The 18,470-nt window shown below is 43.2% G+C and overlaps 1 protein-coding gene across 1 annotated transcript in view; it reads right to left on the bottom strand.

Moving 5' to 3' along the window:
- The window catches only part of atg9a (ATG9 autophagy related 9 homolog A (S. cerevisiae)), a 42,055-nt gene that overhangs the window by 2,919 nt on the left and 20,666 nt on the right, over positions 1–18,470 (bottom strand). Inside the window, exons 11-19 of the mRNA XM_061896117.1 lie at positions 16,820–16,995; positions 16,626–16,748; positions 12,864–13,051; positions 12,638–12,791; positions 12,383–12,562; positions 6,516–6,728; positions 6,207–6,433; positions 3,708–3,825; positions 3,364–3,622 (exon numbers count right to left, since the gene is read on the bottom strand). Of these exons, the coding sequence (XP_061752101.1) occupies positions 3,364–3,622; positions 3,708–3,825; positions 6,207–6,433; positions 6,516–6,728; positions 12,383–12,562; positions 12,638–12,791; positions 12,864–13,051; positions 16,626–16,748; positions 16,820–16,995 (1,638 nt within the window). The remainder of the gene's footprint in view (positions 1–3,363; positions 3,623–3,707; positions 3,826–6,206; positions 6,434–6,515; positions 6,729–12,382; positions 12,563–12,637; positions 12,792–12,863; positions 13,052–16,625; positions 16,749–16,819; positions 16,996–18,470) is intronic.

Here is an 18,470-nt window from a genome sequence, read left to right as displayed (position 1 = left end):
CTGCCTCCCGCTGTTTATGACATCTACAAAGCAATTAGCTCTAAACAGCACCGACCACTCAACAACACCACATCATTTTCAGACTGTAATTACTGGTTTGCAAAAAACGATTTTAACCCATAAAGGTGGAATTAGATAATCTCCCACGGCACACCAGACTGTATCTCACGGCACAGTGGTTGAAAAAGACTGTTCTACCGCACCTGTTCAAGAAGTCAAGAATGGTAAGAAGTATTTTATTCATTATTTGTTAGCTTCAGAATAAAAATGTTATTAGAAAGAATAACATACGTGTTATACCCTAATGTTGGTTTTACATAAAAATGAACACATTTAGTTGTATTCAGTGTTTAAAAAACATCATATGGCTCTCACTGAAATACATTTTTAAATATTTGGCTTCCATGGCTCTCTCAGCCAAAAAGGTTCCCGACCCCTGCATTAGTGCATTAAACCCCCCCCCCCCCCCCCCCCCCCCCCAGAGAAAACCCCTCCCTCCCCCATTCACACTCATCCACACCCACTCACATAAAAAAGGGTTGTTTTCTTTCTGCTACCAAAATTCTGGTTCCCACAACATATATAACACAGTCTGCAAGGGACACAGTCCCTGAAACCCACATTAATGTGTGTGTCGCCGGTCCACTAACACTATCATTAATAATTATTTTTAATATAATTGTTTTATATGATTTTACTTTCTTTTTTATCCAGGAAAATGTTATTTTTTTTCTTTTTAATCTCATTCTATTTAATTTATAAAATAAAAAAATAAAAAAAACCTTATCTTCACCAGACCAGTTTGTTAATGAAATTAGACTTGTCTAAAAGGTTTTCAAAACCAGGTCCAGTCCAGACAATGTCCAAGTCGGGCTCAGCAACACACACCCTCATCCATGTGCAACAACAAAAATTAGGGAAACAACAGATTGCATATAAGCTATAAACAAAATTACATTTTCATAAAAAGCATTTGTGTATAGTCCATATTATTTCCTAGTCAGACTTAACACACACCTTCACTATTCTTTATTTATTTTAAATTGCCTTTCAAATGTCTATTCTTGGTGTTGGGTTTTATCAAATAAATTTCCCCCAAAAATGCGACTTTATTATGCATTTTCGGCAGGTGCGACTTATACTCCGAAAAATACGGTACTTTATAAATGTCCATTTTCTACCGCTTGTCCCTTTTCGGGTGGCAAGGGGTGCTGGAGCCTATCTCAGCTGCATTCGGGCACACCCTGGACAAGTCGCCACCTCATTGCAGGGCACTTTATAAAAGTACCAATGTTAAATTATGAATAATTTGCTTGGATTGATTTTAATACAGTGACATAATGACAATGATAGTACCAGTACCTTCATTTCTAATGGCACAAAGTGCATTAAAAAAATAATGCACTTTGTGACTTCAATAATAAATATGGCAGTGCCATGTTGGCGTTTTCTTCCATAACTTGTGTTGATTTATTTTGGAAAACCTTGTTACATTGTTTAATGCATTCAGCGGGGCATCGGAGCAGAATTAGGCATAATAATGTGTTAATTCAATGACTGTGTATATCTTTATCGGTTGATATCGGAATCAGTAATTAAGAGATGGACAATATCGGACTATCGGACATCGGCAAAAAAGCCATTATCGGACATCTCTAGTTCTGCTCTTATATCTGTCAGTAGACTCGCTACGGAAGCGCTAAAAACTACCGGTATAACAAAAATGACGGAGAGAAGACGCTGTTGAAGTGGAGCCATGTAAATAAGACCGCCCACAAAACGGCGCATCCTGAGCAAACCAAAGAACCACCTGTGGAGAGGCGGAGCCGGCATGAATTGATTAACGTGGACCCCGACTTAAACAAGTTGAATAACTTATTTGGGTGTTACCATTTAGTGGTCAATTGTACGGAATATGTACTGAACTGTGCAATCTATTAATAAAAGTATCATCTCCATCTCCATCTTCTTCCGCCTATCCGAGGTCGGGTCGCGGGGGCAACAGCCTAAGCAGGGAAACCCAGACTCCCCTCTCCCCAGCCACTTCGTCTAGCTCTTCCCGGGGGATCCCGAGGCGTTCCCAGGCCAGCCGGGAGACATAGTCTTCCCAACGTGTCCTGGGTCTTCCCCGTGGCCTCCTACCGGTTGGACGTGCCCTAAACACCTCCCTAGGGAGGCGTTCGGGTGGCATCCTGACCAGATGCCCGAACCACCTCATCTGGCTCCTCTCGATGTGGAGGAGCAGCGGCTTTACTTTGAATTCTTCCCGGATGGCAGAGCTTCTCACACTATCTCTAAGGGAGAGCCCCGCCACACGGCGGAGGAAACTCATTTCGGCCGCTTGTACCCGTCATCTTATCCTTTCGGTCATGACCCAAAGCTCATGACCATAGGTGAGGATGGGAACGTAGATCGACCGGTAAATTGAGAGCTTTGCCTTCCGGCTCAGCTCCTTCTTCACCAATAAAAGTATAAATGATAAATGGGTTGTACTTGTATAGCGCTTTTCTGCCTTCAAGGTACTCAAAGCGCTTTGACACTACTTCCACATTTACCCATTCACACACACATTCACACACTGATGGAGGGAGCTGCCATGCAAGGCACCAACCAGCACCCATCAGGAGCGAGGGTGAAGTGTCTTGCTCAGGACACAACGGACGTGACGAGGTTGGTACTAGGTGGGAATTGAACCAGGGACGCTCGGGTTGCGCTCGGCCACTCTCCCACTGCGCCACGCCGTCCCAATCAATCAATATCAATATCAATATCAATCATTATCAATCAATCAAAAAAAAAAGTGCGACAGCGAGGCAGGGCACCACGTAGCCCGCTGCGAGATGGCGGTGAGGCGGACCGTGCTGGGATCGACGCCGCAAATATTATCGGGTGCGTGGATCGCCCAGCTGGGCACAATTAAACAATGCTGTCGCACTGTGTAAAAAGCGCGGCATCCGTGGACGTGGGGAGGAGAGGCGGAGAGAAGTAACAGAGCCTACGGGAAGCGGATGCCGAGAGAGAGCTGAAAAGAGCCCAAGGAAGAAGACGACGTACGAAGCTGAAAAGCCGGAGCGGAAGAGCGAGCAGCATGGCTGAAAAGCAACCCGGAATAGACTTTGGTATTGAAAAATAAAAGAAGTCTAAACCTGCTCGCCAGAATGTCCTTCCTTGGTGGTCCCTGGAACCCGCACGACAGCACACGACTGTCACACCACCATTAAATGTTATGTAGACCACAAGGAATTGGTTTAAATGTGGAATAAAAACAATTATAATATGACTAATTTGTTGCGCCTTATAATACGGTGCAGCCTATGGTCCGACAAATACAGTCGGCTTGATGAAGGTCTACTCTCTAGTTACCGCTGTATCGGCGCTGGTTGCTCTGTTGGGATGAAGCCCCCTCCTGACCCGCGGAGGCACTGCCGTCAGAGACTGAAGAAGGGATGCCTGTAGTGGGACTGGGTACTGATGTGGGGAAGGTGTGCGAGCGAGGGAAGTTTTTGTAGCGTGAGCCTGGCACGCTCTTGACCTCGTCCGGGACGCTGTCGCTGCTCTCGTCGCTCTCCTGCCTATGCCATGCGTGACGAGAGAGCTCGCCGCGCGACAGCTGCTTGTGCAGCTGTGGGAGGGAACCACGAAAAGGAGGTGGATTATCATGAAAACAGGAAAGAGATCAAGACAACACGTGGACATGTTCCACCTACCTCGTGTATGTAAAGTGCATGCATGCTCATATCCGTGGAGGCGTACTCGGATAGGACCAAACTGGTGAGCTGACCCTCCCACGCACTGCTGCCTGAACTCAGCGTTCGAGCGTCCGTCCTTTTAGGAATGGAAAAATAGATGAAAAGATGGGCATTTGATAAACAAAGAGGAAACAACAGAAGTGGCATATTTTCTCAAGCAAAACTGGTTTATTTACTCAACTGCACAGACAATCTTAATGAACATGAGTACATTAATTAAGATTAATAGCTATCCCCACAGAATTGTAGCAAGCCACAAGGAAAAAATAGCTTGCTACATTTACACTATATAAACACAGTATATGTTTCAACTTAATGTACAACATCCCAACAAAGAAATAGGCAGCAAATGTCTGTGTAAAATATATTCAGGATGTGTCATGAATACAAAGGATTATGGGTATTAGTTGTGTTGCGTTTATGTTGTGTTACTGTGAGGATGTTCTCCCAAAATGTGTTTGTCAATCTTGTATCGTGTGGCTTCATAGCGTGGCGCATATTAGTAGTAAGTGTTAAAGTTGTTTATATCACAACCATCAGTGTACTCTGTATCACCCAGTATGCCTTTCAATCTCATACGTGTGATTGTGGAAGCTGCACACAACATGTTGCTGGACCAACAATTGGTACGTACATGTTGTTGTAGGTATAAAAGGCAATGACTTCACAGCATGCCTATATTTTTGTCATCAGGATGAACACTATTGAATAGTCGCGGGAACGATAGCGGCTCCAATTGACTACATTACTCTGTGAAACAGTTTTAAATAGCTCTGTGAGTGATAAACGTGGCCAACCTCTGATGTAATTCAGCGGGCGGTTGGTGGGCGGGTACGGTCCTAATAAAATGTTGGTTCGGGTGGATGACGATTTTGGTGACGCGGATGCGGATTATATAATTGCCTATCCGCGCATCTCTATAAGGCGCACTGTCAGCTTTTGAGAACATTTTAGGTTTTTAGGTGCGCCTTATAGTGTGGAAAATACGATACATAAAAGTACTTCAATTAGATTATTCTTTACTACTAAAAATTACAGTGCTAGTAACACCATTATCATATAGCACTGTTCTTCCGAACATGGATATTTACATTATTTCTTATGGAGAAAATTTCCTTTAAAATGCCACCGTGAACGTCAGCTTTACAGATACCATGGCTGTTTTGAATGATGTCGACCACTACAAATCATGCTGTGGGCCACATGCAGTGAAGTGAAGTGAATTATATTTATATAGCGCTTTTCTCAAGTGACTCAAAGCGCTTTTTACATAGTGACACCCAATATCTAAGTTACATTTAAACCAGTGTGGGTGGCACTGGGAGCAGGTGGGTAGAGTGTCTTGCCCAAGGACACAACGGCAGTAACTAGGATGGCACAAGTGGGAATCGAACCTGCAACCCTCAAGTTGCTGACACGGCCACTCTACCAACCGAGCTATGTAAATGTATTAAATAGCAACAACACCCAGCAACCAATCGTGGTGTGGCATCAATTAGAGCAGGGGTGCCCGTTACGTCGATCGCGATCGACTGGTCGATCTCGGAGGGTGTGTCAGTCGATCTCAAGCCAGGCATTAAAAAATATACATAAAAATGAGCAATCATCAATCATACCAAGACTTCACTTTTGTCAGTTGTTTGACATTCTCGGCACCCGAGGATCTTGTGGGATGACAATGGCTGCTGGGAGCTCATATTTAAGAAAAAAATCACTAACAGGGCGGACGCAGAGAAACACATTTTATTTCTAGAGACTCCGTACCTACTGTCAAAACTCTAAAGACCGACTGCACAGTTCCTGTCTTCACCATAAAAGACCTGTTTCATCCTGCCTGTGCTAACAAAATAAGAGTCTCAGAAAGCTAGCGTGCACAAGCTAGCAAGCTATGGAGTTTGATGCCGATGTATTTCTCCCCCGCCCTCAGTGACCGCTTTCTCACTTGCTTGCCCACCCGCACACTCACTGACGTCACTCACCTGCTGCCAGACATTAAAGGGCCACACACATATGCTACTCTCATAACAAAGTGTTTAAAAACGAGTATGCAAGTTGGACAAATGAGATGCCAAATCCAACCACTTTCATGTGGTATTGGACAGAAAGGAGGACTTTTTTTTTTTTCCATTTGAAAATGCGGACGTTATCAGCACCACTGTCTAATTCCAATCAATGCAAGTCATCAGAATCAAATACACCAACTAATATTCTTGTCTTCATGAAAGAAAGGAATCTATGTGTGTTAAACATGCTTGTATTATCATTAAACACCATTAACTTGTTAACAAAAATGTCTCTTTCATAAATAAATAAATATAAATTAGAAATAGGAATGAGGTAGATCTCCTCGACTTGGTCAATTGAAAAGTAGCTCGCCTGCAGAAAAAGTGTGGGCACCCCTGAATTAGAGTGTAAGTTAGCAAAATGAACTCTTGTTATAATAGAGAAGGTTCCTACCCGGAGCCCGCCATTGTCCTGCTCATGGCGGAGGTGTGTCCAGGGGTCCTGTATGCTGCACTCATGCTGCCCCTGAGGTGAAAACTACTGCTGACGGGGGAAAGAGAACGCAAGGCAGACGCCCCATCAGTGCCGGCTAATGCTGCTGCTGCAGGACTGCCCAATAAACTGTCCCCGCCAAAATGAACGGAAGCCAAGGTGGACGGATTCGCAACCAGACTCCTCGGCTGAAAAGGAAAAAAGAAGCAAAATCTAATTAGTGGCGCTCTGTCAATATGGCCATACTTGAGCTGGGGTGCGTCACAGTACTTCAGATTCGTAGAAAGAGACATGATGAGAGTCTGAAGGAGCCGTGGTGGCCTCTCGCTGAACTCTTTCCTTCAGCAGGCTGATGAAGTGCGTGGTCTCTCTGGGAGGCTGCCATTGGGGGTTAGTGATGGCAAAGTGCATTAGAGACAACTCTGTCTTGCCGTCTTCCGCCTGTTGGTAAATGGATGCCTCCGTCTTCCCCGCTGACATCCACTGTGGATGAAAAGACGCACATCTTACATCTATGCTCTCCTTCATGTTTACAAGCCTCTTTCATATTTTTACATACTCTTGTATCTGGCATTTATTCATTTGTGCTTTTAATACAGAACCCATTGAAGCGGGATACCGCCGTCAGTGTGCACATATTAGCACAACCACATTACAAGTAGATACAGAGGAACCTATTTAAGTTGGTCCTGTTTATGACTAGCATCTTGCAAAGTCTTAGTCCACCGCGTTCTCCTAATGACTAAAAAGGGCCCGACAAATCTGGTTCACCACCACATAAAATTTGTGAGCCAAAGGGGTTGTTCCTAAGACAAGTTGTAGTGATGCACAATATTTTTTGCATTTAAGCCAGGGGTGTCAAACTCAAATACAGAGTGGGCCAAAATTTTAAACGGAACAAAGCCGAGGGACAAGGTTGAACAAATTAACCTTTTAATATGGACCCAAACAAATTTTGCATTAAATAATGAACAAGCAAGGCTTATATAACTTTAGTGACATGCAAAATCCAGTTTCAAATAATAATTAAAAAAATATCAATGGCATATCAAATAAAATTTAAATAAACATTTTATGCCTTTTTTTCTATTTGCAATCTTCTGAGGTAAATATAAAAAATTTTCCACAGGCTAATAATACATTTGAAAATAAAATAACAATAATGAATGAAGCAAACATTCAAGCCTTGAAGTAGCAAGAGAAAATGCATGAATAAAACGTTAATTATTGGTCAGTTTGCTGGAAGTTTCCCGGAACACTTAGTGCTGCAAGGGTTCCTGGGTATTTGTTCTGTTGTGTTACGGTGTGGATGTTCACCCGAAATGTGTTTGTCATTCTTGTTTGGTGTGGGTTCACAGTGTGGCGCATAATTGTAACAGTGCTAAAGTTGTTTATACGGCCACCCTCAGTGTGACCTGTATGGCTGTTGACCAAGCATGCGTTGCATTCACTTGTGCGTGTGTGTGTGTGTGTGTGTAAAAGCCACAAATATTATGTGACACGCTGTTAGTATGGAGGAAAAGCGGACGTGACGACAGGTTGTAGAGAAGGCTTAAGGCAGTGCCTTAAATGCACGCTCCCAATATAGTTGTCCGGGTGGAAATCGGTAGAAATTCGGGAGAATGGTTGCCCCGGGAGATTTTCGGGAGGGGCATTGAACTTCGGGAGTCTACCGGGAAAATTGGGAGGTTTGGCAAGTATGAGCATTACGGTGAATGCGGTGTTACAGCTGCATCGACGCTGTATAACACCGGCGGGCCAGCTCTAAAGCTAAATTGATATTGCCTCAAGGGCCAAATTAAATCACACGGCGGGCCAGATTTGGCCCGCGGGCCAGAGTTTGACACCCATGATTTAAGCCCATACCTGTACTGATGACATCCTGCTTCTAGACTTCCTGCTTCGAAGCCAACATTTTTTAAAATTTACATGTGCGTACCTTTTTTTGGGGCAGCTTAATAGCAGCGCGAGCATCTTTTTAGGTTTTCAAAACACAGCAATGCTGGCGTTTCATGTGGTTGTTTCTTTTTCCCCTCGTCTTTTGCACTTTTGGTGAAAACAGCACACAAAATGACTTCCTCAAAAGTCCTGCGTGATCAAAGCCATGATTGTCAACAGTGAGCTCAGGGGAAGTTCAACTCCTAAGAGGTAGTATAAAAGGAGCGCTTGGTTTGCTCACCCTACTCCACTTACAGCGCAGTGCGGGTGATCTCACATCATTGGAGCATTTTTTTCATTAATTGGAGCTATTTTCTAATTATATCAGAATTATCTTTTAAAGTCATAATTCCTCATATCTGTCTGATATTTATCTTGCACTATTAAAATATTGGTCCACTGGCAATATTGGCATGTGTTGCTGCTGAGGGATGAGCAATATGGCCTAAAATCTGTATTGTGTGATATACTGTACATTGCAGTCTCCCGTTACAATGATATACGTACAGTATATAACAATATATTATTTGGCATATAAACGATATTTACAACCATTTCCAAACGAGTTACAAAGGCTCCTAATTTGCTGCTAGAGTATGCGCTAACACAGGGGTCGGGAAGCTTTTTGGCTGAGAGAGCCAAAAAGCCAAATATTTTAAAATGTATTCCCGTAAGAGCCGTATAATATTTTTTTTAACACTGAACACAACTAAACGCGTGCATTTTTAAGTAAGACCAACATTTCTAGAGTATAATAGGTCTCTTATTCTTTGTAATAACATTGTTATTCTGAAGCTAACTATGGAGGGGGCGTAACCTGTGGGCCTGCAATGAACTGGGGTGTGCCAGGACCGGCCTCTAAATCAGCGACAGGTGCGTAAACGGCCCACCTGGGCCTTGTTATGTAATCACCTGTCACTCTGTTATAAGCAGCAGCCAGGAGGAGAGACGGGGTTGGGGCTGGATTCAGAGCGCGAGCGAAAACGAAAAAGAAAAATACAATTGCTGGAAAGCAACTGAGGGACTTATTGAAAAATATAACAATATTGTAACCCTGAAACAGGTTCTCATGTCGGTGCTTGGTGGTCTGAAGAACACCCAGGAGGGCAAGCCCCACACTAACAATAATAAATAAATAACTTCTTACCATTAACGCAACTTCTTGAACAGGTGCGGTAGGAACGGATGGATGGAATTAAAAATGAATGAGAATGTTTTATATTTTGAACATTATTTTTAACACTGTGATTACAAGCGGAGTTATTCATTATTTATCGTGTTAAGCAATGCCAGCTCAGATTGATCCGAGAGCCAGATGCTGTCATCAAAAGAGCCACATCTGGCTCCCGAGCCATAGGTTCCCTACCCCTGCGCTAACATATTGCATCATTTCTAATTGTATTATTTTCTCAGAACTATTTTCGATCTACTTGTTAATTTACTCTTATTGTCTGGTTACTTTCTGTTGTAATACGTTTCTATCTAAGGATGGCGTGGCTCTGTTTGTAGAGCGGCCGTGCCAGCAACTTGAGGGTTCTTGACCTGACAGGTCATGGTTAGGGCCTTGCATGGCAGCTCCCGCCATCAGTGTCTGAATGTGGAAAATAGTGTCAAAATGACACTAGATCGGGTACCCATGTCGTTGTGAGTCTGTCTCCTTTAAAACTATCACATTTAGTTTTTAAAACAAAGCAAAAAACTGGCACTTTTATTCGAGGAGAATACAAGTTACTTTTGTTGTTTAAAATAACAGAAAAATTGGTTATGAATTAATAATATATATAGTGGGTTTTTTTTTAAAGAGAAAATTATTAATAGATTTTTGGGGAATTTTTAGACTTAAATTTTAGGCAACATTGTCCACCCCTAAGAGTTGCATCATAAAATCTGCCTTTACGAAAAAAATAATTAGAAATGAAAAGTCATAGACAACCATAATAAAGTATGACACCTGACATTTTCTGTACTTTTTTTTCTACGCTTTGAAACCTGTGGCTTATAAAATAGCTTTCATTAAACTCCAACAGAGACACTGAAAAAGTGTGTTATTGTTTGTGCTAAAGCGCCATCTTTTAGACAAGTTCGCTTACTGCAGCTGTTGCAGGCTGAAAATGTACTTCCAGTTTTAATGCCTGTTTTTGAACTATAAGTAAGAAAGTCTTTCTGCGTTTCTGCTCAAAAGTGTTTTTCATTAATCACTCCAAATAACGTTTGTAAGTTTTACAATATAACTAAACCATTCATATTCACTAAACTTACCATGAATTGATTTACGTGGACCCCGACTTAAACAAGTTGAAAAACCTATTCGGGTGTTACCATTTAGTGGTGAATTGTACAGAATATGTACTGTACTGTACTGTACAATCTACTAATGAAAAAAAAAAGACTTAGATTTATATCGCGCTTTTCTAAACACTCAAAGCGCTCACAGAGAAGTGGGACTCAACATTCATTCACACCTGGTGGTGGTAAGCTGCATCAGTAGCCAGAGCTGCCCTACGGCCCCTTCGACCACCACCTATCATTAATTCACCAGTGTGAGCGTCACCGGGGGCAAAGGGTGAAGTGTCCTGCCCAAGGACACAACGGCACCGATTTTTGGGATGTCAATAGGTGGGAAGCGAACCTGCAACCCTCAGGTTTCTGGCCGGCCGCTCTACCCACTACACCATCAATCAATCAATCACTTTCGCATATGTGATGACTGTAGGAGTGTTTTCATGCATATTTGTACGTGCTATCGTAATGTAATGAAGCTAGCATCGTTAGCATTAGCTAATACGCTAACACGCTTACGAGTGTCTGTGTTAGAACTACTAACTTACAATAGTATTCTTTTTGTATTGTTTTGTAAATTTACCAAGACGTCACAGTGGAGTTATTGAGTCTGTCTCTGATTGGAGAGCTAGTGGGTCCATGACGATGGCTTCTGTTTTGTTTGATCGACCGTTTTACTGCCATGTTACAGGCCTCGTTTGGAAACAATTAAGGTATGTAAATAAACATCCATCCATCCATCCATCATCTTCCGCTTATCCGAGGTTGGGTCGCGGGGGCAACAGCCTAAGCAGGGAAACCCAGACTCCCCTCTCCCCAGCCACTTCGTCTAGCTCTTCCCGGGGGATCCCGAGGCGTTCCCAGGCCAGCCGGGAGACATAGTCTTCCCAACGTGTCCTGGGTCTTCCCCGTGGCCTCCTACCAGTTGGACGTGCCCTAAACACCTCCCTAGGGAGGCGTTCGGGTGGCATCCTGACCAGATGCCCGAACCACCTCATCTGGCTCCTCTCCATGTGGAGGAGCAGCAGCTTTACTTTGAGTTCCTCCCGGATGGCAGAGCTTCTCACCCTATCTCTAAGGGAGAAGAGGAAACTCATTTCGGCCGCTTGTACCCGTGATCTTATCCTTTCGGTCATGACCCAAAGCTCATGACCATAGGTGAGGATGGGAACGTAGATCGACCGGTAAATTGAGAGCTTTGCCTTCCGGCTCAGCTCCTTCTTTACCACAACGGATAGGTACAACGTCCGCATTACTGAAGACGCCGCACTGATCCGCCTGTCGATCTCACGATCCACTCTTCCCTCACTCGTGAACAAAACTCCTAGGTACTTGAACTCCTCCACTTGGGGCAGGGTCTCCTCCCCAACCCAGAGATGGCATTCCACCCTTTCCCGGGCGAGAACCATAGACTCGGACTTGGAGGTGCTGATTCTCATTCCGGTCGCTTCACACTCGGCTGCGAACCGATCCAGCGTAAATATACAATTACAAAATATTTATGTGTGAATAACTTATTTCACAATATGTATATCTGCGGCTTATAGTCCTGTGCGGCTTATTGTTTTGATAAAATTACACTGTCAATAGCACTCACCATTGGAATATATGGAAAAATTGTTTAGTGGATGTGCCTTATATACCAGTGCCATTGTAGTATGGAAAATATAGTATGGGAGAAAAAACACTTCAAACGTATGAATAAGTGTGAAATTAGTCAACATTTACAAAGGAAATAAAAATGTTGGCCCTCACATCAATCACAGATCATTCTCATCATAATAAAGGTACATGTTTTAATGCAAACAGGATAGGTGTAAATATGATTGTAGCTGAGATAGGCACCAGCGCCCCCCGTGACCTCAAAGGGAATAAGCGGTACAAAATGGATGGATAGATGGATGAAGGTGTCAACTTACCGCAGGATGGCCATGTTGCCTGATGTCCATCTGGGCAAAAGAACATGTGTCTCCCACTCCCACCACCTCTACGGTGAAGTTCCTAAAAAAATCTATGATCTCGAGTGACTTCCTCCTCAAAAAAAAGATGAGGATGATGGGCGTTACAACCGGACTCAAAAGCTCCTCCAGTATGAACACCTACAAAGAAAAAACACAAGACTTGTTTTCATATGGTGACAATGTCCATTTGTTCAGTTGGGTAGTCATACTCACTGCTTTGTACTGGAAGAGCTGGGAGAACTGGTCCCGGGTCTCGTATCGGTGGGCATTGCCCTGCCAGTGGTCAGGCATGTAGTGTATATGAGCCAGGATGATGCGCAACAGCTGCTCTGGACAAAACACCATGTGTTTATCCGGAATAAATGACCTGAGGAGACCGAGAGGAACATCTCATCTGAGGGCAAAAGCAATCCATTTTCAGAAGGGCACAACCTCCTACCTGCAGACGGTGATACACACTCCCAGCAGCGTAATTGAGGAGAGGACATGTTCGACCGCGAGCACGTCCTCGTCGTAGATGGTCAACGTGATCAGGACCGCCAGAAGGGACCCGGCGAAAAAGGCGACATTCTTGGCCACCACAGTTAGCAGAGGAGAGAGGAAGCAGTTCATGTACTTGGAGGCCGCCTGCAAACGACAAAGAAAAGGACAGAATAATTCTAAAGTTAAAGTACCAATGATTGTCACACACACAAAAGGTGTGGCGAAAGTATTCTCTGCGTTTGACCCATCACCCTTGATCACCCCCTGGAGGTGAGGGGAGCAGTGAGCAGCAGCGGTGGCCGTGCCCGGAAATCATTTTTGGTGATTTAACCCCCAATTCCAACCCTTGATGCTGAGTGTCTAGCAGGGAGGTAATGGGTCCCATTTTTATAGACTTTGGTATGACTCGGCCGGGGTTTGAACTCTTACCCTACCGATCTCAGGGCGGACACTAAGATAATCTCATACACCCTTCAAGATTTTATTACACATATCTTCTTAAGGGACAATACTACAGGAAATCCACCTGGATATACTTGCAGAATAGTCTGTGTTCTGCGACAGTTTAGATTTACTGTGCACTGAAAAGGACTATACATAGCTGATGATACAAATGCCAAATAGTGCCGATTGGCATTGGCGGGTATTTGTGAAAAACTATGATTGGCAATTTAGCTCGGTTGGTAGAGTGGCCGTGCCAGCAACTTGAGGGTTGCAGGTTCGATTCCCGCTTCTGCCAACCTAGTCACTGCCGTTGTGTCCTTGGGCAAGACACTTTACCCACCTGCTTCCAGTGCCACCCACACTGGTTTGAATGTAACCTAGATATTGGGTTTCACTGGTAAAGCGCTTTGAGTCACTTGAGCAAAAGCGCTATATAAATATAATTCACTTCACTTCACTTCAATTGCCGATTTATGCCTTCCTCCTCTGGCTGACACTGTACCTACTTGTGGTACCCGGTCTGACAGGCGGCTAACAGCCAACCATGGATGTCCATACATCATGTCGAGCCGCTCCCATGATAAGTTATTAATCACCGTTATCCAGACGAATAAACTGTTTTTGTTCTTAGTATCATAAGTATCATTATGATCAAGTATACTAAACTTGATAAATGATAAATGATAAATGGGTTGTACTTGTATAGCGCTTTTCTACCTCAAGGTACTCAAAGCGCTTTGACACTACTTCCACATTTACCCATTCACACACTGATGGAGGGAGCTGCCATGCAAGGCGCTAACCAGCACCCATCAGGAGCAATGGTGAAGTGTCTTGCTTGGGACACAACGGACGTGACGAGGTTGGTACTAGGTGGGGATTGAACCAGGGACCCTCGGGTTGCGCACGGCCAATCTCCCACTGCGCCACGCCATAAGTTTAGTATACTTATCAAGTATTGTTATACTTATTATGTTTAGCCTCATCTTTAAGGTAAATGTAAATCTTTAAGGTAAAGGTAAAGGGGACGGCGTAGCGCAGTGGAAGAGTGGCCGTGTGCAACCCGAGGGTCCCTGGTTCAATTCCCACCTAGTACCAACCTCGTCAAGGCCGTTGTGTCCTGAGCAAGACACTTCACCCTTGCTCCTGATGGGTGCTGGTTAGCGCCTTGCATGGCAGCTCCCTCCATCAGTGTGTGAATGTGTGTGTGAACGGGTAAATGTGGAAGTAGTGTCAAAGCGCTTTGAGTACCTTGAAGGTAGAAAAGCGCTATACAAGTACAACCCATTTATCATTTATTTATTTATAAATGTACTAAGGATGAACTACTGCCTATAGAAGCAAGCACGAAGATAATGGTGAGACTTTGGAGCAGACAGAAGCTGGTAGAGTGAGGTGAAAGCGACGATGCTATAAATGTGGAACTTGGAGACAAGCTATTTCGACATAAATGGATCGCTTACCCAAAATCAACAGGAAACGTCCCCGGCTTGCTGGACCAGACGGACAACTGTTCATTGAGTGAGTCACACTTACTATCGTTAATGATACACGCAGAACGTCATGCGTGTTAGTACAACTACAGTACATACGTGGTGTGGCTAGCTCAACTGTGTACAAATAAAAATGAAATGTAGGCTAATACTTTACAGATACTGTAACATGATTGTTCATGTTTTTCGGTCAGTACAGATTGGTGTCTTTTCGCATTGTGTTGTGCAATACAAACTCAAAAGCATTTTGTGTTTGACATAGAATCTACCTTATGTCTTGCCCTAGCTAGCTTTTACGGTTAATACCAAAGCATGCCAATTTGTGACTACGCTAAAAAAAGAAAAGAGTTCCTCAGTGTTCGCTCTTACAATAACAATGTCGCTACAGCTTGGTTATTATACAGTATGAGTTATCCATCCATCCATTTTCTACCGTTTATTCCCTTTTGGGGTCGCGGGGGGCACTGGCGCCTATCTCAGCTACAATCGGGCGGAAGTCGGTGTACACCCTGGACAAGTCGCTACCTCATCGCAGGGCCAACACAGATTGACAAACAACTTTTACACTCACATTCACACACTAGGGCCAATTTAGTGTTGCCAATCAACCTATGCCCAGGTGCATGTCTTTGGAAGTGGGAGGAAGCCGGAGAACCCGGAGGGAACCCACGCATTCACGGGGAGAACATGCAAACTCCACACAGAAAGATCCCGAGCCTGGATTTGAACCCAAGACTGCAGGACCTTCGTATTGTGAGGCAGACGCACTAACCCCTCTGCCACTGTGAAGCCATATATATGGGTTACAGAATGTAAATTAAGTATTGTTTGTTGGTTTCTGAATGTTTTTTTAAAGTGATTTAAAAGTAGCTCCAATTAGCTGAATTGCTAGCCACCAAGAACGAACCGATTTGTACATATTGTGGGCGGCATAGCTCGGTTGGCAGAGTGGCCGTGCCAGCAACTTGAGGGTTGCAGGTTCGATTCCCGCTTCTGTCATTCTAGTCACTGCCGTTGTGTCCTTGGGCAAGACACTTTACACACCTGCTCCCAGTGCCACCCACACTGGTTTAAAATGTAACTTAGATATTGGGTTTCACTATGTAAAGCGCTTTGAGTCACTAGAGAAAAGCGCTATAGAAATATAATTCACTTCCTATATGTTAGAAAGCAAAAAAAAAAACTAAACCTTTTGTCTTCTTGTCTATCATAATGATTGTAAACAATACGCAAAGTTCCAAAAGAGCGTACCATATTTCTTCGAATTGACGCCGGGGCGCTAATTAATTTAAAACCTCTTCTCACTCCTGCGCTTACCAAAGGCATGCGGTAAAAGTAAGCATGCGCTAATTATTCTAAATCCTTTTCTCACTCTGGCACTTACCAAAGGTATGCAGTAAAAATTTGAGTGTAATGTATGCTTGGACCTTAAATCCTACTGAATAGCTCTTAATCTTCTTAACTTTATGCGATTTCAAATTACCGGTATTGAAACCAGCCTCCTCCATTTTGAAAATGATGACAGGGGAAGTGTCACTCGTGACGTCACGAGTTGGACCAGGCGGTAATACTAAGCATGCGATAATTCAAGGCAGACACATACTATATGCCCCGCGGCAATTCAAGGAAATACGGTAGTTCCCCTTTAGTTCCCCGCAGCACTCATACAGCCCCAGAACCGGTCCACCACTGTGCTTGAGTCATTTACAATTTGCTTGCATTTTTGCCTCTCGTCAACAATACAAAAGCTGCTAAGCTAGTTAAATGTGGACCTCACTGACCTTGTATCCTTTGCTCAGCCGAGACATGAGCTCGTGGTCCAGCTCATTAAAGTGGCGCAGGTAGCATCGGCCGTACAAAGACCAGCATCTGGCCCCGAGAGAACCAGGCTCTCGCTTGATCACCTTAACAAACACAATGATAAGGTATTTTTACCTTTACCAAATAGACGGACAAATGAGTCGACATGGGATACCTCCGTGTAGCTGAAGAAAGCATAGAGGATCTGCCACACCAGGATGACGGGACACAAGAGGAGGTTGGCCACACCAATCCACAGGATGCGTGACGCCAGTCTGTCGGCCAGCTCTAGGCGGTTTCCTCCTCTTTTATACTCTGACTTTAGGCTCCACTCGTTCTCAAACAGAGAACCTGGAAAAGTAACCAATGTGGATGTCAACAAGTCTGACTTCTTTAGACTACAGAGTGTTTTTTCTAAACAATCAGCTGCAGGACGAAATCCTATTTATGATCAATGAAGGCAAAAAAATGAGTTTTACTAGTTGAGATTTATTACTACCTTTCGTTAGTTAGAAAAAAACTCAAAGAGTGTGCATTTTTATTAGGGGTGTGGGGAAAAAAATCGATTAGAATATAAATCGCGATTCTCACGTTGTGCGATTCAGAATCGATTCTCATTTTTTTTTAATCAATCCAACAAAACAATGCACAACAATACCATAACAATGCAATCTAATCCCAAAACCAAACCTGACCCAGCAACACTCAGAACTGCAATAAACAGAGCACTTGAGAGGAGACACAAACACGACACAGAACCAAAAAGAAACAAAAATTTATATTATCAACAACAGTATCAATATTAGTTATAATTTCAGCATAGCAGTGATTAAAAATCCCTTATTGACATTATCATTAGACATTTATAAAATAAAATAAAAAGAACAATAGTGTCACAGTGGCTTACACTTGCATCGCATCTCATAAGCTTGACAACACACCGTGTCCAATATTTTCACAAAGATAAAATAAAGTCATATTTTTGCTTCGTTTAATAGTTAAAACAAATCAGTTGAGAAAACATTGTCCTTTACAATTATAAAACATTTTTACAAAAATCTACTACTCTGCTTGCATGTCAGCAGACTGGGGTAGATCCTGCTGAAATCCTATGTATTGAATGAATAGAGAATCCTTTTAAATCGAGAAAAAAATCGTTTTTGACTGGAGAATCGTGTTGAATTGAAAAAAAAAAATCGATTTTGAATCGAATCGTGACCCCAAGAATCGTTATTGAATCGAATCGTGGGACACCCAAAGTTTCGCAGCCCTAATTTTTATGAATCTTTAGGACATTTTAGAAATGGGATGAGTAACAACTGATTTTGGCCTGATCCGGATCATCTTTACAATGGTATTTTACATTTATGTTACAGTGTGTGTATGCTAACATCCCTGCAGAGACAAAGATAGTGAATGACTGACAATAGGCTTCACTCTGTTTCTTTCATTCCGCTACAGATAGCTCAAAACGTTACAGGTGATTTATTCATCAAACTTTTAAGAATTGTTCAATATTGGCGATTTTCATCAGACTTTCAGGAAATGTCAAAAATGGGATAAGGAACAAGTAATTAGACTTTGGGGATGATTTTAATCATTTCTACCACTTCACCTTACATATACGTTATGAGCCTCAACTTCTGCGTGTGTGTGTTTGTATGTATATATATATACACAGGGTGTGTGTGACACGTCTAGTGCAGTAGAAGTAGAGAGATGTCTGTAGATAGTGCATGTTGCTTTCTGCTTGCTACTCTCTGCTTACAGCTACCGCCCCCAGCTAGCCCCCCTCAGGGGGTGAAAAGAGGAGCCGAGTGCGTAAG

Source organism: Nerophis ophidion, linkage group LG03 (assembly GCF_033978795.1).
Source record: "Nerophis ophidion isolate RoL-2023_Sa linkage group LG03, RoL_Noph_v1.0, whole genome shotgun sequence".
Lineage (NCBI taxonomy): Eukaryota > Metazoa > Chordata > Actinopteri > Syngnathiformes > Syngnathidae > Nerophis > Nerophis ophidion.
This window is presented reverse-complemented; position numbering and strand designations above follow the sequence as displayed.